This window comes from Jaculus jaculus, chromosome 2 (assembly GCF_020740685.1).
Source record: "Jaculus jaculus isolate mJacJac1 chromosome 2, mJacJac1.mat.Y.cur, whole genome shotgun sequence".
NCBI classification, from domain to species: Eukaryota; Metazoa; Chordata; class Mammalia; order Rodentia; family Dipodidae; genus Jaculus; species Jaculus jaculus.
The window spans coordinates 51,758,942-51,781,089 of record NC_059103.1 but is presented as its reverse complement, the minus strand read 5'-3'; the positions used below and the strand labels follow the sequence as shown (position 1 = coordinate 51,781,089).

Genomic DNA, 22,148 nt, shown 5'->3' with positions numbered 1-22,148 from the left:
GGTAGGGAGCAGCTCCGGCAGCCAAGTGGAAGGAAGGAAGGAAAAGGGAATTCTTCTACCCAGAGCTTCCTTATATCAAGTCCCTCTCTGAGCGGGCCACCCACTCTGGGGGAAGGGCTCACCCTGGGAGAAAGACCTCCTTTAGTTGATCCTTCCTAGAAGCAGCCTGTGGATTACTAAACAGATCAAGTTGACAACACCTTAACTATCACAAGTCCACCCCTTGTCAACTTGGCATCAAATCATGTCTCCTTACATCATACTTAATTTCCAAATGAAAACAGTAGCAAGCTCATAATTCCGCCTAACATTGCATAACTATCCCACGTACAACCGGAACCGCAAAATCTTCCCCCCAACACAAGCTTAGTCTCTAATACAATGGGTCTAATATAAATTCAACAGTTTAGCTAATGATACAATCTTAATATTGGTGTAGATACAACACTCTGTTATCAAGGCAGGACAGAAACATTGCAATCACAGTCCTCGTTTCTGTAACTGATCACGTGGCCTTAGCTGATATTTGTAACTGCCTTCTTCTACTACCCATTCTGTATTCCCTCCACCTGCAGCAAGCACCTCGGCAGGTCTTGGTTCTTTACCTGGAGGGGTAACCCATACCTTCATTCCTGAAGGATCTGGGCCATTTATCACACTACTTCTATTGGGTTGTTGCAGTCGTCCATTGACTTTGACAACAGGACATGGTAACACTAACAGACGCCCTAAAGGATCTCCTGCACTCCAGGCATACTCTTCCTTACCGCCATAGTGGAGGAGCAGCCCAATTTCCCCCTGGTAATCTGGATCAATCTCCCCTGCAATCACTGTAACTCCTTTCTCAGCCTGTTCACTCAAGGGCATTAGGAGCCCAAAGTGACCAGGGCGAAGTCTTAGCTTCCAGTTCAATAGAATGTTCTTTGTGTCTCCTGGCAAAAGCGCTTCCCCCCTCTGGGACCAAGACTTGTAGTCCAGCAGAGCATAAGGTTGCGGGAACAGGAAGCAAAAATCTAGCTAACGGGTCACTTGGGGTGATGGCAAGTGGGACCATTCCCATTTCCACCCCTTGATTCCTGGACCCGTGAATCCGGGCTATAGGAGAAACAGTACCATATATAGGACGCTGATTCAGAGCATATACAGCCTGCTGGAGGACACTCCCCCAGCCCTCCAAGCTGTTGCCACCCAGTTGGCGCTGTAGCTGTTTCTTCAAAAGGCCGTTCCACCGTTCTATCAAGCCAGCTGCTTCAGGATGGTGGGGCACATGGTAAGACCAGTGAATTCCATGATCATGAGCCCACTGCCGTACTTCCTAGGCGGTGAAGTGAGTTCCTTGGTCAGAAACAATGCTGTGTGGAATGCCATGACGGTGGATAAGGCATTCTGTAAGCCCACGGATGGTAGTTTTGGCAGAAGCGCTACGTGCAGGAAAGGCAAATGCATACCCAGAATAAGTGTCTATTCCAGTAAGGACAAAACGCTGCCCTTTCCATGATGGAAGAGGTCCAATGTAGTCAACCTGCCACCAGGTTGCTGGCTGGTCACCCCGAGGAATACTACCATATCGGGGGCTCAGAGTCGGCCTCTGCTGTTGGCAAATTTGGCACTCAGCAGTAGCCGTAGCCAGGTCAGCCTTAGTTAGTGGAAGTCCATGTTGTTGGGCCCATGCATAGCCTGCATCTCTGCCATCATGGCCACTTTGTTCATGGGCCCATTGGGCAATGACAGGGGTGGCTGAGAAAGGAGGTTGACCACTATCCACAGAACGGGTCAGCTTGTCTACTTGATTATTAAAGTCATACTCCAGTGAGGTCACCTTCTGATGAGCACTGACATGGGACACAAGTATCCTTATATCCTTTGCCCATTCAGAGAGGTCTATCCACATACACCTTCCCCAAATGTCCTTTTCACCAATTTTCCGACTGTGCTCCTTCCAAGTCCCAGACCATCCAGCCAAACCATTGGCCACAGCCCATGAGTCAGTGTATAACCGCACATCTGGCCATTTTTTCTTCCAAGCAAAATGCACAACCATATGCACTGCCCGAAGTTCTGCCCATTGTGAAGACTTCCCTTCACCACAGTCCTTCAGAGTTGTCCCAGAAAGGGGCTGTAATGCTGCAGCTGTCCACTTCTGGGCAGTGCCGACATAACGTGCTGAACCATCTGTAAACCATGCCCTAGATCTCTCCTCCTCAGTCAGTTGATCATAGGGCACGCCCCATGATGCCATAGGTGCATGCTTGGGGACAGAAGGCATTGCAACAGGAGTAGCAACCATAGGCATTTGGGCAACTTCCTCATGTAACTTACTCGTACCTTCAGGGCCTGCTCGAGCCCGATCACGTATATACCACTTCCACTTGATGATGGACTGCTGCTGTGCACGTCCAACTTTATGGCCTGGTGGGTCAGACAATACCCAGCTCATAATGGGCAGCTCGGGTCGCATAGTAACTTGATGGCCCATTGTCAAACGTTCAGTTTCCACTAAGGCCCAATAGCAGGCCAAGAGCTGTCTCTCAAAGGGAGAATAATTGTCTGCAGATGATGGCAGGGCCTTGCTCCAAAATCCCAAGGGCCTCCGCTGTGATTCACCTATGGGGGCCTGCCAAAGGCTCCAAACAGCGTCCCTGTCTGCACTGAAACCTCAAGTACCATCGGATCTGCTGGATCATATGGCCCAAGGGGTAGAGCAGCCTGCACAGCAGCCTGCACCTGTTGAAGAGCCTTCTCTTGTTCTGGGCCCCAATGAAAACTAGAAGCTTTCCGAGTCACTTGGTATATGGGACGGAGTAAGACACCCAAGTGAGGAATGTGCTGTCTCCAAAATCCAAATAGGCCCACTAGACGTTGTGCTTCTTTCTTAGTGGTAGGAGGGGCCAAATGCAACAACTTGTCCTTCACCTTAGAAGGAATATCCCTGCATGCCCCACACTACTGAACTCCTAGAAATTTCACTGAGGTGGAAGGTCCTTGAATTTTGGATGGATTTATTTCCCATCCCCTGATGCGCATATGCTGTACCAGCAACTCCAGAGTGGTTGCCACCTCCTGCTCATTTGATCCAATTAGCATTATGTCATCAATATAATGGACCAATGTGACACCCTGTGGAAGGGACAGGCGATCATGGTCCCTGCGAACTAAGCTATGACACAGGGCTGGAGAGTTAATATAACCTTGAGGTAAAACAGTAAAGGTGTACTGCTGACCTTGCCAGCTGAAGGCAAATTGCTTCTGGTGGTCCTTATGGACAGGTATGGAGAAGAAAGCATTTGCAAGATCAATAGCTGCATACCAGGTACCAGGAGACGTGTTAATCTGCTCAAGTAAAGAAACCACATCTGGTACAGCAGCTGCAATTGGAGTCACCACCTGATGAAGTTTCCGATAATCCACTGTCATTCTCCAGGATCCATCTGTCTTCTGAACAGGCCAAATAGGAGAGTTAAAGGGAGATGTGGTGGGAACCACCACCCCTGCATCCTTCAAGTCCTTTATAGTGGCACTAATTTCCGAAATCCCTCCAGGGATGCGATATTGTTTTTGATTCACTATTTTCCCTGGTGGTGGGAGCCTCAATGGCTTCCATTTGGCCTTTCCAACCATAATAGCCCTTACTCCACAAGTCAGGGAACCAATGTGGGGGTTCTGCCAACTGCTAAGTATATCTATCCCAATTATGCATTCTGGGACAGGGGAAATAACCACAGGATGCGTCCGGGGACCCAGTGGACCCACTGTCAGTCTAACATTCGCCAAAACTCCATTGATCACCTGACCTCCGTAAGCACCTACTTTAACTGAAGGGCCATGGTGCTTTTTGGGGTCTCCTGGAATCAATGTCAATTCAGAGCCAGTGTCCAGTAAGCCCCGAAAGGTCTGATTATTTCCTTTCCCCCAGTGTACAGTTACCCTAGCAAAAGGCCTCAGGTCCCTCTGAGGAAGGATAGGTGTAAGTTTAATATTGAAACTTTTGGCAATTGTAGGGGGGTCCTTCCCCGAGGGAACCCGGCCAACCCTTCAATCAAGGGGCTCAGGATCTGTAAACTGGCTCAAGTCTGGAAACTGATTAAGAGGCCTTGATTCTCTGTTGCTATAATTCAAAGTGGCTTTATGTCCCCTTGCTGTGGAACTTTTCTGCTTATACAGATCAAGAAGAAACTCAGTAGGCTTCTTATCTATTTGACTTCTGGGAACACCATGATTAATCAGCCAACGCCAAAGGTCCATACGAGTCATACCTTTATGTGCATAATTTTGCCTATGCTGTCTATTATGAAAAACACGTTCACCCCGCCTTTGGCGATTCAGCGCTGCCACTTGGCCCTTGTTACCCCGAGATCCAGTTATGCCCATTGCATCTAAATCACCTAATGCAGCAACTGCAGCTCCCACTGTGAGGTCTTCTTTACATAAAAGAGCAATGATAGAGGACTTTAAGTATGCTGGCGCTCCCCTCACAAATCTGTTTCTTATGGTCTTAGTGAAGGGCACATCTTCTGGTCGCTCCCATTGTGGGGGCAAAGATGAGTTTACATGGCAAATCCACTCCAGCATTCCAAGTTCTCTGAGCTTTTTAATCCCTTCATCGACATTAAGCCAAGGGATATCAGGCAGCTCAAGCTCATTCACAGTAGGCCATTTTTGGAGCCATACTTCAGTCAACCAATCAAATAAACTCTTGGCACCCCTTCCAACTGCACGAGCTGCATTATTAAATCTAAAATCTCTTCTCAATAGGCCCATTTCAGTAAATTCAGCCTGATCTAATCTTATGTTCCTTCCTCCATCATCCCACACCCTTAAAATCCATTCCCACACATATTCCCCATGCTTCTGCCTGTACAAGTTAGAAAACTCCTGAAGTTCTTTAGGAGTGTACCTCACCTCCTCCTGTGTCACACTTTCTATCTCACCTTTAGGAGCCTGCCTAGCCTTTCATCTGGTTATAGGCCTAGAGGCAAAGATGGGTGGGAACTGAGAATCACCAGCATTTTCTGCTGATTCCTCAGACAAAGAGGGATGAATTCCCCCAGGCAAGGGTGGGGATAATCCTTCAGGATGTGGGGGTGGGGATACAACTGGTGCTAAGGGAGGGCAGGTCATATTTTCATCCAAAACATCTTCAGAATCTAACACTTCAATGTCTCCAGGTTCTTCAGGGTCTTCCCACACATCACCATCCCAAGTCACAGGATCCCACTCTTTTCCAATCAGTGCCCTCACTTTAACTTCTGATAGTTGGTGAGGCTGGGATTTAAGCTTACGTTGCAAGTTAGCTAATCTCACAATGAGAGCTTGGGTTTGGTTTTCTGCAATTTGAGCCCTGTTCTGGCTAGAGAGGAGACTCTCTTCCAGGGCACCTTTAGAAACCTTGAGATCATGTATGTGGGTCTTAAGCTTGGAATTTTGTTTTTTGAGCTTCTGCTGTTCCCTCAGTAGTTTGTCTAGAGATGCTAAAAGCAACCAACCAGCCTCATCATTGGTCTTACTTTTCCACAAATATTCAAATGTTTTAAATACAGAGTCACTAAATTCCTTGCTCCTCACAAGACATGAGTCAGGGTCACCAAATACATCTATCTCATGGAGTTCTTTAAAAAGTTCACACCATGGATTATTAGTGCCCTCTTTATTTCCAGTACAGGCACTCTCCTTATCACCAGTAGGGCCTTTGGTAGCACTGAAATTGGAGAACCAACCCCAGATAGCACTAAGCCCATTAGAGAAATCCATCCTTACAATTCTGTTTCTCTAGAACCACTCCTGGTACCAAAATCTGTATTAGTCAGGGTTCTCTAGAGGAACAGAATTACTAGAATGAATTATTTTATAAAGGGAATTTATTGGATTAGCTTACAGTAGTCCATTAGCAGTTGCAGGCCTGAGAATCACCGAACCTGGTAACTGCTCAGTCCACATGGCCAGATGCCTCAGCAGTCCCGACCCGGCACTGCAGATGGTGCCAGAAAACCTGGAGGCCTCCTGAAGAGCCGGAAAGCCTGGAGGCTTCCTGAGGAGCCACTGGGTTTCGATCCACGTGGGTCTTCAGTTGATGTTGGTCTTTAGTCCGCACTGGTCTTCAATCCACGCTAGAAGGTAGGGAGCAGCTCTGGCAGCCAAGTGGAAGGAAGGAAGGAAAAGGGAACTCTTCTACCCAGAGCTTCCTTATATCAAGTCCCTCTCTGAGCGGGGCCGCCCACTCTGGGGGAAGGGCTCACCCTGGGAGAAAGACCTCCTCCTTTAGTTGATCCTTCCTAGAAGCAGCCTGTGGATTACTAAACAGATCAAGTTGACAACACCTTAACTATCACAGCCGTCATGCCTCACAGGAGACAAAGGTCAGTATGCAGCTAGAGGAACCTTGAGTAGACCACTCATGTTTCATGAAGTCTTCCTCTGACTGCGTACTGTGGAAGCAGATGCTCACTTGTGAGCAGAGTGAGGAATGGCCAGACTTGGACTGGCTTCTGGCCTTGAGCCCCACCTCTGTCTGCTTGGCTTTGGTGTGCCTCTCCGGTTGATTTTCTCTGGAGGGTTTTGGAGACAGGCCAAGAGGCCTTTGGCCAGGGCTTTCCTGCCCTTCCTACCAGCACCCTCTGTGGATTTCCATTTCCTCTCTGGGTGAAACCTGAAGAGTGACTTCAACATGTCCCGCTTTGCGAGGAAGAAAGCCTTGTCTACCTGGCCTGCCATCTGTTCTTCCTCACTGGCCATCTCCTTCTTAATCTCTAGCTGACTCAAGAAGTCCAATGAGGCTTTCGACCCATCCCAGCTTTTACAGACTCCCTCCAGTACTCTTGGTATGCCACAGGTTTCGTGTGGCTGATGGCTATAATTACTAATTACATAATTACAGTGACCTCTGTTTAATTGAGAAACTACCATCATTTCTCTCAAGCATCCAATAATTCTGTGTAATCCCAGAAGATTGTGTTCTTAATAAGAGATAGAGACGCAATGTCATTTTAAACCTCTGACACTGCCCATATAGACATAAGGACCTTGTGCTCTTTGTGGGTCATGATTTCTCTTCTGTATTTTAGCCTATAAGCATCAGTAATGCTATTCAGTAATTTGGGGATAAAGAGTTGATTGAACAAAATTTAAATACATTTCCTGTGGACATGTGAATCTTGGAAGACATTAACCTTTCAGTGACTGCACTTTTTTGGCTTTTGTTGTTGTTGTTGTTTAGTTTTCTTGTTTTTTGTTTTTTGGTACTGGGAATGAACCTGGGGCCTTGTGCCTGCTCTACCACTGAGCTACATTTTATTCTATTTTAAGGCATGATCTGAGTTGCCCAGATGGGCCTTCAACTTGCATTCCTCCTGCCTCAACCTCCCAGATGCCTGAAATTATAGACCTGAGCTACCAGGCCCAGCTGTTCTACACAATTGTAAATCACTTTCATGGCAAAACCCACATTAAAACATCTTTAATAAAGTTTATCTTTGTAGATATAGAAATAATATTTAGATATATAAATAATAGAAAATGCCTTTTGATGTCAAATTCCTATACTGTAGGCAAAATAATAATAATAATAACACTTTGAAAGTATTTTAAGAAATGCTTCCATGGCGAGCCTGACAACCTGCACTGGGGTCATGGAAGCAGACACTGAGTACACTCAAATTGTGCTGGTACCAGGTTCACAGAGAAAGCAGCTCTTGCTCATTACTCCCCTAACTCTATGGCTTCAGCTGGTGCCCAGGTGGGGTACAATGGGCTGATTCTCTCCTCAGATTCTACGTCCATCTGTAAAAGAGAAGCAAATTTTCCATTGGAGAGCGAGGTCAGTGCAAAATACATGGATACACATTCTTATTTTAGAGAGAATTTAACAGGTGCAGGCCCTCTTGTAGCCCACTATTGCTAGAATATTGATATTGGAGAGCAGACTTGTTTTTGAATATGGTTCTCACTTGTTTCCCCATCCCAGGTATGGGTTCCGTTCTACTGAGTGGATCCATTAGCCAAATCAAGAGCAGTTGGTTACCCACTATGGCTGTGTGCCACTATTGCATTTGTGTGAACATCATGTCAGGTTGATTGCTGTTGAGTAGTTTAGACCACGAGTTGCTTAGACAAATGTTGGTCATTTTCCCCCAGTCGCTTATATAACACTTTCTGGCACTAGACAAGCTAACTATCTGGGGATTGACTCTCTTCCAGATTCCAGCCAGTTTCCATCCCAGCAGCATATGGTGTCTTCAGCAGTAGACACTTTGCTGGGTCATCAAGTACTCTGACATAATTCTGTCTTCTTTTGGAAAACCTTGTAGGTCTCTCTGATCAACAGCTCATTGTGGATGGTACCAGCACAAGGGTGAATGAGACAGACACAGAGAACACTCAACTCCTACCAAATCAGATATCCAGAGACACAGAGACTCCCAAGACCTCCTATCACTGAAATAGACCTAAAATTAACCCAACATAGCTCAGGGAAATTCACAGAAGACGGGGTAGAAAGGTTGTTAGAGCCATAAGTTGGGTCATTATGCACAGACATTGCCTCTCCCCTATAACTGAAGGCCACCCCCACAATGCTACACCCATAATCCACAGAGGGAGGGATGACAGGGAAAAGGCTAACAATGTATACACAATATATACATAACTAATAAAAACATGTACCAAAGCAGAAATCCAGAAGCTGCTGAGAGCACAAAACTAAAGTAGACTTAAAATACCCACAACGGCTCAGGGAATTTGCAGAAAAGGGGACAGAAAGATTCTAAGAGCCATGGGGTAGGAAGGATTATCCAGAGGCATTGCCTCTCCCTCCCCCTACAATCACTGACTGCTGCTCTCACAACTCATGTCCTACAACACCATGTTGAATACCAGCAATCATGCTGAGGAGGAACCTCAGGGGAATGGGGGCATGGAGGAGGGAAATGATGGTACCAACACACAAGGTGTCCATACAAAGTTCTTACTTAATAAAAAAGAAAAGAAATACATGAATAGCCTCTACTTTCTAAGATCTCTATTAAAATATGTAAATAATTACATAGCAGCGGATCAAATCAGTCTCATATTTTCAGAAACATGTCTTCACATTGGCTTACAGCTTTATACAATAATTCAAAAGGGGTCTGGAGATATGGCTTAGTAGTTAAGGCACTTGCCTGCAAAGCCTAAGGACCCAGGTTTGATTCCCCAGCACCCATGTAAGCCAGATGCACAGGTGGTGCATGTATCTGGGGTTCATTTTCAATGTCCAGAGGCCCTGGCATGCCCATTCTCTCTTTGTCTTTCTGTCTGTCTCAATCTCTCTCTCTCCCTCTCTCTCTCTCTCTCTCTCTCTCTCTCTCTCTCTCCTCTCTCTCTCAAATAAATAAATAAAATATTCAGAACAAGATTTTAAAGAATAATACAAAAGGTCAGATACACTCATGTTATTCAAAAGAAATATTAAGACCAGCTCTCAGTATAAGTACCTTCAAGTCCCAGGCCTATCTCTGGTAAGTCCATTGCTCTCACTTGGCTTCCACCAACCCAAAAGCTAAGAATGCCATCAGACAGCATCTAAAACCTATAGTAGAGATTTCCCTGCTTAATTGTTACCTGCTAACATTTCCACCAACATAGTTGAAATGGCCATGCGAGGCTCTGCCTGGTCTGTACTTCCACGCCCTGCAAAGCCTGGCCTCTTAGAAGGCTCCCCATGGCTGTACCCAGTGGTGCTCAGTGCCTGGGTCTCCTGCAGGCAACCACTGCAGCTTCCTGCAGGGTTTATAGTTTCCAGGACAGATAGAGCAAGCAGCAATTCCAAGGCCAAGAGCAAGAGAAAGCTGCTGTCTCTGGAATTCTTAGCCTTTGAATCAGTGGAATTTGGTGGTCTGTTATTAGTACATTCTAAAAAGGTTTAATCTGGTCACTTAATAGCCACAAGGATGTTAGGTCAAACACAGAGGTGGGTAATAATAGACGGCTGTTGGAAGGCTAAAGGTATCCCAAGGTAATTTGTGTCTAATCCTGCAACATACCACCTCTCTGCGATCACTGGATTTCTATCTATCCTTTCAGCCTTGTTTGAATTTGGTGCAGTGCCACTCTGGTGCTGGGGACAGCTTTTGTACCAGTCACTGGGAAAGACTAAGGAGGGGTCCCTGGGAAGGCTCATGGCAGCAGGGTCAAAGGAATGCCTGACCCAAATGGTCTTGAGTGAGTCCCAGTCTAGCCTGGAACTGCCACACTCCTTCCAGAGACAGCCAAGGTCTAAACCTTAAAGCCTTGTTCCAGTAACACCTGCCACCATGAAGAGTCAAGCTCTGAACCACTCCTGACAGACCTAGGGGATCTGCTGGCCAGCATCGATGCACTGATAGTGGCAGCTGAGCTGCCCCAGCTAGGTCTCTGCCTTGCTTGTGAGCCACAGTGCAGGCTATGGACAAGATGGACAGAGCCTGTCCTTTTAGCATAGCTTCCTGTGGGGTCACCTTGCTGAGTACTGGAGAGCTGGAGCTGGATAGGAGTCGGGAGCCACAGGTCCAAAACCAAACCTGGTCATGTGGCCCTCACTGGAAAGACTTCTGGTAGCCAACAGCCACATGCTGAAGGAAGTGGGGGATAGCCTCTTTGTGGACCCATTCAGAAACCTGAGGTTCTCACAAGAGCTGAACCCAACAAGAAATACTGTTGGAGTGGAAAAGGAGGGGAGCACCATGAAGGCCTCCATGGAGTACACAGCAGCACCGAAGCTGCATTTGTGGGCATAACTGGCAGGGGTACAGGGCCAGTCCAAAAAGAAAGAGCAGTTGCAGGGCTCAGAGGACAGGAATGAGGATCCTCATTGCAGCTCAGTGTGCAGAGGTCCTGGCAGGTCACGTCTGTGCCAAGCACCCGAGCCCCCCTGGAAGAAAGGGAAGAGCCACAGAAGTAGAAGAAACCTGAGTGGTAAGTCCTTTGCTAACATCAGATGCCTAATACGAGCTGGAGAAGGGATAAGGGTAAGTCACAAGACTCTTGAGGAGGAACATGATGCCCTCTAACTGGGGTGAGATAACTCATTGCAATTTTGATGACCTGCTGTGAAAGATAATGAGAAAGTGAGGGCTGGGGAGATGGCTCACCAGTTAGAGGTGCTTATTTACAAAGCCATTTGGTCTGGGGTTTGATTCCCTGGTACTCATGTGAAGCCAGATACACAAAGTGGTACATGTGTCTGGAGTTTGTTTGCAGTGGTTAGAGGCATGCTTTATCTCTCCTTCTCTTCTCTCTCTCCAGAAAAAAATAAAATTTAAGAAATTGTAAAAATGAAACAAAGGTAAAACATACATATATAAAGTAAGACAATGAACAATAGTATATTCTTGGACTCAAAAATACTGGCCGGGCATGGTGGTGCACACCTTTAATCACAGCACTCGGGAGGCAAAGGTAGGAGGATTGCCATGAATTGGAGGCCATCCTGAGACTATATAATGAATTCCAGGTCAGCCTGAGCTAGACTGAGACCTTACCTCAAAAAAAAAAAAAAAAATGAAAACAAAACAAAACACGGGATTGATGCCAGGCATGGTGTGGTGGCCCACACCTTTAATCCCAGCACTTGGGAAGCAGAGGTAGGAGAATCAATGTAAGTTCAAGGCCACCCTGAGACTTCATAGTGAATTCCAGGTCAGCCTGGACTACAGTGAAACCCTACCTAGATTAAAAAATAAAATAAAGTATTTTAAAAAATACCAGATTGATTTATGAAAGAATATGGCATATGTGTTTGTGTTTGCATATGTGTATGTGTATATAAAGACAAATGTGCATGGGTAAATTCATGGAACAATGCCAAAAGCCTCTGTACAGTTGAAGCTTTATCAAGTACAGCATTATGCTTTACATGTACTAATATTACTTGAAGCTGGGCACAGTGGCTCATACCCATAAACTCAGCATCTGGAGGCTGAATGTGGTGATCTGGATCAGATGTCTCCCATAAACTTACATATTCTAAATGCTGGATCCTCACTGATGGAAATTTAGGAGGTGGAGCCTTGCTGGAGGAGGTGTGTTGCTGGGGCAGGCTTACGGTGTTATCTGCAGCTCCCTCCTGCTTGAGCTTGGCCCATTCTTTTGCTTCTGTTTTCCACCTGCTGCAGCAAGGAGTTGATGTCCAGTCTCTGCTTCTGTAATGCTTTCCCCACCATGATAGGCTTCTTCTCAAAAGTATAAGCCAAAATAAACCCTTCATTCCATGACAAGAAAGAAGAAATACCATTTGAAGTTTTGGATACTTATAATTCATTTATGCTTATGAATTTTTAATTTTAAGTACTTATGTTCCTCTTTTGAAAAATTGACAATATTTTCAAAATATTTCAAAATCCAGAAAACATTATACATGAATATAATAAAAATTTAAGTTCTTTCCCTGAAGTTACAGAAGATAAAAACACTTTACAACAAAGTTAGACTTGAGGACAAAGGAGATGCTGAGAGTAAAATGTCCTGCAAAACTATGGAAATTATAGGGTCAGGCTTTGATTTTTGTTGTTGCTTTGCTTTTGTTTTTCAATAGGGTCTCGCTGTAGCTCAGGCTGACCTGGAATTCTCAGGGTAGCCTTGAGCTCATGGCAATCCTCCTACTTCTGCCTCCCTAGTGCTGGGATTAAAGGCATGCACCACCACGCCCGGCCAGCCTTACAGTTTTAAGAGCCATAAAATTGGTAGACCCCAGATTGGGGAGATGGCTCAGTGGGTAAAGTACTTTTCATGCAAGCATGACGACCTGATTTCAGATGCTCAGAGTCCACATGTAGCCAGACACAGCAGTGAGTTGTCTGTAATCTCATCATTCCTACAATGAGATGGAAGGCAGAGACAGAATATTTCCTGGAAGTTCATAGACATACCACCCTGCAGACACAGTGAAAAACAGCAAAAAGACCATGCCTCAAACAAAGTGGAAGGCAAAAATGACACTCAAGTTTGTTCTCTTGTTGCAGATTTTCACAGATGAGTTGTTCATCTCATGTCCAAGAAAAATTAGGGAATGCAGACAAGGAAGAATGAGTTTAGTGTGGTGATCTGAATGCATGCCCTCCATAGCCTCAAGGATATTTTGATTAATATTGAGTTTGCTATGTAAATCTTTAGCAGGCAGAGCCCTGTTGGGAGAGAGGTGTGTCACTGAGAGACAGTTGGAGCTTTGGCTATTCATGCTTGCTTATGTTTGTTTAGGTCTTTCTTCTATGGATGTTTGATAGAGTGAGCCAGCTTCTTCTGCCAGAAGGATGCTTCCCCTAGAATCAATAGACCTAAATAAACACTTTCCTCCCATAAATTGCTTCTAGCTGAATGTTTACTGAGCAATGAAAATGTAACTGCAACAGAAAATTGGTACCAAGAAGTGGGTTCATTACTAACATAAACCTGACGATGTGGCTTGGTCTTTTGGAAGGGGTTTGCAGGAGGAACTTGGAAGGATTTGTTACTTTGGACTGGAGAAGCCTTATAGTGCTATAAGCAGAGCTTGAAGAGCTGTTCTGGTGAGAGTTTAAAAATGTTAAATACAGATAGTATTGTGGACTATGAAGGCTTGGTTTATGAACCTTCAAAGGGGAAAATGAGAACTTTGTTAGAATAAAGAGGCTGGTTGCATTCTGCCCAAACCCTAAGAATTTGAGCCAGGTTAAGTTTAAAAGTAATGGACTGGGGGATGGAGAGATTGCTAAGTGGTTAAAGGCACTTGCTACAAAGCCTGATGGCCCAGGTTCAATTCCTGAATTCCCATGTAAAGCCAGATGCACAAAGTAGCACATGCATAAGGAGTCTGTTTGCAGTTGAAGGAGGCTTTGGTATGCCCAAACACACTCCCCCCCCCCCCACCTCTCTCTCTCTTCTTCTATCTGTCTCTCTCTTTCTCTTACAAATAAGCTAGCTATGGTGGTCCATGCCTTTAATCCCAGCACTTAGGGGCAGAGGTAGTAGGATCCCCATGAGTTTGAGGTCACCCTGAGACTACATAGTGAATTACAAGTCAGTCTGGGCTAGGGAGAGACCCTACATCAAAAAAAAAAAAAGCAAAAAAAAAAAAAAGGGAATGGGCTGGTGTGCTTGGTGAAAGGTATAAAACAGAAGATTTGAAATAAGTATAGTTTATTGCAGGAAAAATTTAGGCATGTTTGAAGTTACTGCTGCAAAGAGTAGGTCTAGTGCACTTAAGCTGAAACTGTTAAACAGACTAACACCATTAAGGATGAGACAACCATTTTGCTTTGAAACCATAGAAACGATGCCCTGAGAGTGAACCATAGAAGGCTCAAGTTGGTCAGAATGCAAATTCTTTTACAAGGAGAGGGCTTAAAGAAAGAATTCTAAGTGAGTGTTTTGTTCTTCAAGATCAAGGTTTATATCCCCCTCGATTTACAAATTTGGCTTTGCCACATACCTGGTACTGGTTTTGGAAACATGAAAAATGCAAAGAAGTGCGTCATGAATTACACACAGTTCCAGGATTGTGAAGCAGTGTTGAAATCCCTGTGTGGAGTACCAGTAAAACCAATGTATGAAGATGAGCTGGTGCCAAGTGCCACTACTGAGATATGAAGGAAGATATAAAGCCTTATACAGAGGCCAAGTAAGGCCATTGTATGGAGCTATAAAGATGGACCATGGCTTGAAGTGCAGACTTGAAGATGTTTTGAATATACCAGCACTGTGTAATGGGTGCCAATGGAGCACTGCTTACTTGGGATGGATTTTTTTCAGGGTTGTGAACAGCTCAATTGGAGGGGTGGAATTGGAATCCAAAGACTTTCATCATTGGTTATGGATGTCAGACTTGAACCTCAGGTACTTGATGTTTACCTGCTGAGTATTGATTCTGCAGCAGTCTAGTCTTTCCTCGTTATGCCTTATAGCACTGGAAATGTCTACTTTGTGCCATTATGTGTTGCAAGTATGTAACTTGTTTTGATTGTACAGGACTTACATTTAAGAGACAGTCTTGGATCGTAGATGAGATTTTGGACTTTTGAACAATGTTAAAGTTGGGGACCTTTGAAGTTGGACTGAATGCAATTTGAATTTTGAGATGATTATGACTATATGGGAGCTGGGGCAGAAATTGTTGGTTTGAATTGAATGTATATTCGTCATAGCCTCAGAGATTTTTGGTTAAGTATGATCTTGCTTCTTAAGTCTCCATCAGGCAGAGCCCTGCCTGGTAAGAAGTGTTTCACTGGGGACAGATCTTAAATCCAACCCTACTAGGTGTGCTGAGAGCCAGTTGGAACTGTGGCTGTTTGTGCTTGCTGATGTTGGCTTCTGGTTTCTCTGCTTTAAATGTTTAATACAGTGAGCCAGCTTCCTCCATCATGATGGTGCTTCCCCTGGAATCAGTCAGCCTGAAATAAACCCTTTACTCTCATAAGCTCCTTCTGGTTGGATGTTTGTCCCAGCCACAAAAAAAGTAATTGCAGCATAAAGCAAAGGAGATCTATTGAGAGATGGTAGGGGGGAAAGAAAAAGATTTTATCAGGGCAAGGATGCTTAGAATTTCAGCTGGCATCCAAATGAGGAAAGGAAGTGGTAGGGGTTGGAGGTGGTGAAGTGTGAGGCTTTTTGGGTTAGAACTCAGAAAACCAGGCAGGCTCAGCAGCGAGTCTGTGAGGAACTGCAACGAGGGTGGGGTTTCCACATGTTGAAGTACTTTGTCTCATTAGAAAAAGATTCCTCCACCTCCTTGGCATGTCTGCAGGGGAGGGGTTATCTCTTGGCAAAGTGATGGACAGACTCAGTTGGACTAACTTTAGAGGGGAAATGAGACCATAATGTCATGTTTCATGTTAAATGAATGTCATGTCCCCATACAGACCAAAAGACAAAACTATCATCAGCTTTGCCTCAACAAAAGCCTGACACATTTGTGAACTAAAGTTTCAGAAAAGCACTACATCAATTTCAAACAAGGCTGATTGGACTGAGAAAACTCCTGCGATCACAGAGAAGCAGACTGTTGCAAGATTAGAGACAAATTACCCAGGGATACCTTCAGCCCCTCAACAACTATCAATGTATTTGAAAATGGCCTTGGTTTATGGTTCTTTTGTTCTGTAACTATAAAGCTTCCTTGAAATTATTTATACACTGTAACATGGAATTTGGGGTAACCTGAATCTGTGTTCTCAGGCCATGGCCACTCATATTTGGCTTCAGATAAATTGTTTCTTATTCTCTTTGAGTGTGAGCTGATGTATCCCCCCTCTTTTCATATAGCAGTTTAAATCCTATGGGGGAACACTTGTGATTTTCCTTTCTAATGTTACCAGAGAAGCAGAAGTTTGGGTAGCTGGGTCAATCCTTCCATGACATCAAGCCTAATTTCTGCCTAGATACCTGACCTCGTTACACAGGCATGTGCATGTACACATACCCATACACATGTAAGTGGTAGATCTCAAGCCAAGCTTGGCAATAGAGAAAAGGAACCAGGTAAAATCTGAGTTGTGGGTTGAGGATGTACAGAAAATAAAGGACAGTCTTTCTCTGTCAGGCTGAGCGAGTAGAGTTGAAAGAAGGAATCCAGAAGGCTAAAAATGAGGGAGGATTGCCTACTGGGCTGGAGGTGGGGGAGGGGCTGTAGCCCCTCCCCTGCTCTCAGAAGCCCTTTATGATGCAGAGACTGACTCTATGATGCAGGCCTGGGTTCTTATACAAACTTGCAGAGAGAACTCCCAGACTTCAGTTGCCTGAGAGCAGCAGTGTGATTCAGATGGAGACTATCTTTACTCAGAACAGTATTGATGCCCCATGGCTGAGCCCCAGCTCCACTACGTGGGCAGTGGACATGATCCTTGCCTTTGTGTGTGGATTAGGACTCTTCCATCTCTTATCCTCCTTCTTCCAGGGTAATCCACCCTTACCATCACCACCACTACCACAGAAAAAGAAAAACACTCGAAAGGTAAAGAACTTTCAGCCCAATAGTTCTATATCTTCTTTTATTACAATATTCAAGTTTACAAATCGGGTGTAGAGACAGCTGAGGGGAAATCTTAGGAAAGAATAGAACCATATCTTTCTGGGAACTGGCAGAGCACAACAAGAGTAAAATGGGAAGCAGGATATCTACCTGATGCTCTTAAACTGTGTGGTGTGCTAGAGGTTCCAAGGTAGAAATTAAACACTGTGGCTCACAGGGCAAGAACTGGATTACTAAGAGATGGGAAGGGCCCTGAGTGCTGGTTCATCTGTCTGATCTGAGGGGCAAACTGAGCCCAAAGCTAGAGTCACTTCTGGCCTCTAAGAAATCAAAATTCTGCCTGGAAGTTCAGAGGCACCTATGGAGCTTGTGGTTCCTGAGCAGAGTTGACTATGGACAACCATGCTCAATCTCAGTGTGGAAAATCCCTTTATGTGTTTATTATTATCACTGTGCATGTGGTATGGTATGTGTTTAAGTGTGGGGGTTCACATGTGCAAGTGTCCAGGGAAGCCAGAGGACAACCTTGGATATTGCTCTTCATCCACCCTTTCTTTCTAAGACAGAGTCTCTCACTGGCCTGAAGCTTGCCATATTGCCTATTGGTTAAACTGGCTGGTCAGTGAGCTCCCAGAATCTGCCCATCTCTACCTCCCCAGCATTGGAATTATAAGTATAGGCCACCATGCCTGGTGTTCACATGGGTTCTGGGGATCAAACTCTGGTTCCCATGCTTGCAAGGCAAGTACTTTACTGACTGAGCCATCTCCCTAGCCTTAAAAAATAGGATTTAAACTGCTATATGAAAAGAGGGGGGATACATCAGCTCACACTCAAAGAGAATAAGAAAGTATTTTCATATACTTTAAAAATGAGTTAAAAAGTTAAAAACAGAACTGCACTAATTCCATGTAGTATGCTATGAAACTCATGGACACTGAATGTCTGTACCTTAACTATAGAAGAAAGTAATAATTGGGATTCAGTCCCTTTTGTATCTCTCTCTCTCTCTCCCTCCCTCCCTTCCTCCCCACCCCTTTGCCCTCCTCCTCCCTCTCTCTCATCAGATGCAGTTGACCTGGCACAGAAACAGGAAGAAGTATTGCACTTGGAAAGGTAAGGCTCTGCCATTCAGTCCTGAGGCCCAAGGTCAACAGGCAGACATCTTTTGCTGAGGTTCCAACACTATACTTCTCAGTATGTCAGTTGCAGAACCCAAAAGAAGGAAGTTCCTGGGAAGAAAATCAGAACCTTTATACTTATCCAGTTCCTTGCACAGAAGGAAGTGATGATGGTCAGGAGCTAGGTGTTGCCTAGAAGGGGTGCTGTGGGTAGTAAGAGCAAAGCAGCCAATATTTGGAGGTGGGACTTCCAGGGTCAACTGTGGGGCTGTTCAACTTGAGTAAGGATGATTCCTTTCTGAACTGATCCCATCCTGTTTCCCATAGCTACTGTCAATCAGGGATCATATGACTTGGGTACTAATGAATAGGCTCCAGAGTTTAACTTACCAGTCTTTTCTAATGAGGCAGACTAAATAATTTAGCCTCTTGTTAAAAAAAAAAAAAAAATCATTCTTCTCTCTTCACAACCATAACCGCATCTTCTGCTTTCCAGCTTGTGGAGACTGCCCTAAAAAGCTGAAAGAAAAAGAAAAAGATGGATCATGTCTTGAACAAATGAGTCCAGGATACCACTTTAGTTCTTTAGAGAATGCGTTTCAGTCCCCAAGTGCTGAGCAGGACACCACCACCCTGCCACCCTTCTGTAACATGAAAGAAAAAACACAGCAGCTAATGGGCACACAGGAACTCTCAGATCCCAAGATGCTGCAAGGAAGTCAGCAGAAATATGACCAGCTTTTCTGGGGTCTCCCTTCTCTGCATAGTGAATCCTTGGTAGCTGCTGCCTGGATCTCGCACAGAGCTTCTCTTCTACTGTCTCCATTCCTGATGTTCAATGGAATCTCAAATGTTCACCCGGTTCCAAGGCAAGATAAAATGGTTCCTCTGCTGTCCCAGGCCCATGCCCTGTCCTATGTGGAGTCCCACTCTTCATCCTTAACCCTGTCCCTACCCCAAATCCAGTGTCTACCTCTCAATCAGGTCCAGGCTCATCTTCAGTCCTCCTCCCCAGCAACACCATCCTCTTCTTTACCCCACATTAGGGACTGTGAAACATCATTCTTTCAGTCCCAGAATAAGCCAAAGTCTTTCATCTTCACTGAAAATCCATCTTCACAAAATCCCTCCTTGATGAAACAACAAGAAAGTGAGTCAGTTTTCCCCTCAATGGTCAAAAGACCTCAAGTCTATAATGCCTTTACTCCCAACCCTTCCCAAGAGCAGGTGGTGTCATCTATCCTTCCTGACAATCTCCCACTCAGCCCTGAGCTCCAAGAGAAACTGGAGAAACACCTTCAAACATGGCCCATTCAACATCATTGGGACCTACCCCACAAGATCCAAGAACCCCTGGAATGTAAGCAACTTCAGGAGGAATTAACAAGGATATGTAAGGCCCACAACAAACCTGGCCCCTCACAATCTACTGTGTATACCAACGAATGTAGGAAGGATGCCCAAAAAGTGAAGTTCCAACTAGGGAAGGACTCAGACAAGAATTTAGGACAGATTCTAGGATTAGCCAGGGGGTTGGAAAGATCCCCAGTGAAGGCTCAGGGAACAACCACAGGTGAACTAGAAAGAAACCTGGCCAAGGACCTGAAGAGTAACTCAAGAAATGGCTCCTTGAGAAACATAGATGGGAATGAAGAAAACATCCTGGAAGCCCATTTGGACACAAAGTCAGGACAGATTAACCAAGGTCTTCCCCCCTCGAGTCTGCGTCACTCATGTCTTCTATTTAATGACTTTTCCATGTCTGACACCAACAAGGAAAACAGACATTTAGCATCCTCAAAGAGCTCTGAAAACTCTGTGAGCACCTCCCAGAATCTTGGCTTTCTCAATCCATACATTCAGCAGGCCCTGGAAGCACACATTGTAAAGTTTTGGGTGAGGCACTGGTGGTGCCTACCCCTCAAGGTTCTTAAACCCATTAATGTCCTTAAGTTAAAGAACACAATAATGGATGAGTCTTCTTCCTCATCAGGGAGTCTTACTGTCTTTTCTCCTTCATGTCAGGACATTGAGAGGCCCCTGATGTGGAACCCATCTGTTGATGGCTACAGCCCTTCAAAGGCCCCTCCAACCAGAGAAGAAAACAGGCACCCTTCTGCAACTCTCACATATAACCTCATGGGCAGAATCTGCCAGAGCAGGCCTGTCCTAGAGACTGAGAGAGAGAAACAAGCAGCTTCTTTACTACCTAGAAGGTCTGGTGCCCAATGTCCAAGGGCACCCTGCCTTAAAGCAGAAGTTGATAGTCAATTTGAATCCCTAATGGAGATGAAGTTGGCAGACCAGTCTCAACTCTATGCCATGGATGTGCTCTTTCCACACTGTTCCATAGGCCTGCTCCATGCTGCCAATCATTTGGCTTCACGGGGATTAGGTCAGTTAGCTGGAGAGGACAGGAGAAACAGCCTAAGACAGCCAGAATCCAGTGTCCCAAAGCAGCAGGACTCAGGAACTATCCAAGACAAAGCACTTGCCCCTCTGCATGAAGGTGACGACAGTAAGAGACAGAAGGTAGGAAATCAGGAAGAAAGGGCTAAACAATTGAAGAACTCCAAGTTCACCCAGGTCAAGGGACCAGAAAGTACCTTTGACAATAAATACCATAAGCTCCCTCCAAAACACAAGCAGCGTCCTCTGGTAAACCCTTTCCAAAATATCATGAGGTGCTTTCTTTGCTGGGTCTTACCCACAAATGCAATCAAAGTGCAGGGAGAGCCCCCTACAAAAAGTAAACCTCCATCTGCCACTACCCAGAGCCAGAGAGGAGTGAGGAAGAAGCCACATGTAGACAGCAGCGTGACAGAAGCTCAAAAGCTCATGGCGACTGTTGGGGAGATGCTAGAAAAGAAAATGATGCTTCACCATAAACTTTTGGCCTCAAAGGCCAGTCAGCACAAAGAGGATCCTCAAGCCCCAGTCTCTCAACCCCGTGACCACAGGCCTCCCTCCTACTTAGAGCAAAGGAGAATACCCAGTCACGGAGCCACACCCTCACTCACAGGTATTCCACCCCGGAAAGTCACTTTGGAGGCAAACAGTCCTTGAAAAGCACACAACTCAACAATGAACAACAGGTACCACAACAGCTGTTCCTTAAGCGCACTAACAAGGCTTTTGTCCTCGTGCATCTTTCCCAGCATGGGACCTCAGCCAGGCTCCTCAAGCTACCATTGACACTGCCCCAAGCACCATGTTCTTTAGAGTAGAACTGCTCTTGTCAACTAGGAAGTTCCACTCTAGTCTTTGCTAGGAGGAAATATTTGAAAGAAAAAATAATTTTTTTCTCGTATTAGTTCATCCAAGGTATTTAAGGTAGCCCAATAAAATTGATACGTGTCTCACATAAGTGTGTAATGACTTCTGTTTGTTTCATGTTTTATGGTTTGGCTTTTAGAAGAAATAGAGCATAATAAAGGTTGAGAGGGATACTGCAAGCTCACTTCCATCTTGAGTTCCTTCAATGAACTTTAAGCTCCCCAAGTATCATTATTACAGAAACAATATTACCAAAACACTCTAAAAATAAAATGTGGAAAACTGATGACTGGATTTCCTTCAATATGTCTTTTCATTTCTTTCTTTCTGCCTTAAGCTTTAATTAGCTGCAGGGACCATGTTTACACAGGCATCTAAAGGCCTAAATTCCCACACAGGATCAAGGAATGGCCAGAGGCAAATATAACAAAACAGGTAAAGAGTTCAGAGCAGGAGAAAGCTTGCCTGTGGCTCTCCTGGTAGAGAAGACTTAATGCTTACCCCTGGGAAAGCCCTTTCTCCTCTGGGTAAAAATTGGAATGCAGATGGGCCTTCTTAGTTCATCCTTAAGGAGAACTTTAGTCATCCTCCATTCCACCACCTTGTATTTTCACTACAGAGAACAGCTCCTTCTAACTAGGGGGGGGGGGGGTTGGGCAGCAGGGTACCAACACACATCCTATTCAGAGAAGCCATTGAGGGCCCTGTCTACCCACAAAGGAATACAGTTTACTAGCCTTGGTCCATCTCATATCTATGTCAACTCCAGGGAGGGACTCTGGGTGAATAGAAGAGAGGTAGGC

The 22,148-nt window shown here is 45.1% G+C and overlaps 1 protein-coding gene across 1 annotated transcript in view; it reads left to right on the top strand.

Moving 5' to 3' along the window:
- The window catches only part of LOC101595925 (spermatogenesis-associated protein 31-like), a 62,905-nt gene extending 41,770 nt beyond the window's left edge, over positions 1–21,135 (top strand). The window contains exon 2 of the mRNA XM_045143506.1: positions 18,566–21,135. Coding sequence (XP_044999441.1) covers positions 18,566–21,135 — 2,570 coding nt within the window. The remainder of the gene's footprint in view (positions 1–18,565) is intronic.
- The last annotated feature ends 1,013 nt before the right edge of the window (positions 21,136–22,148 follow it).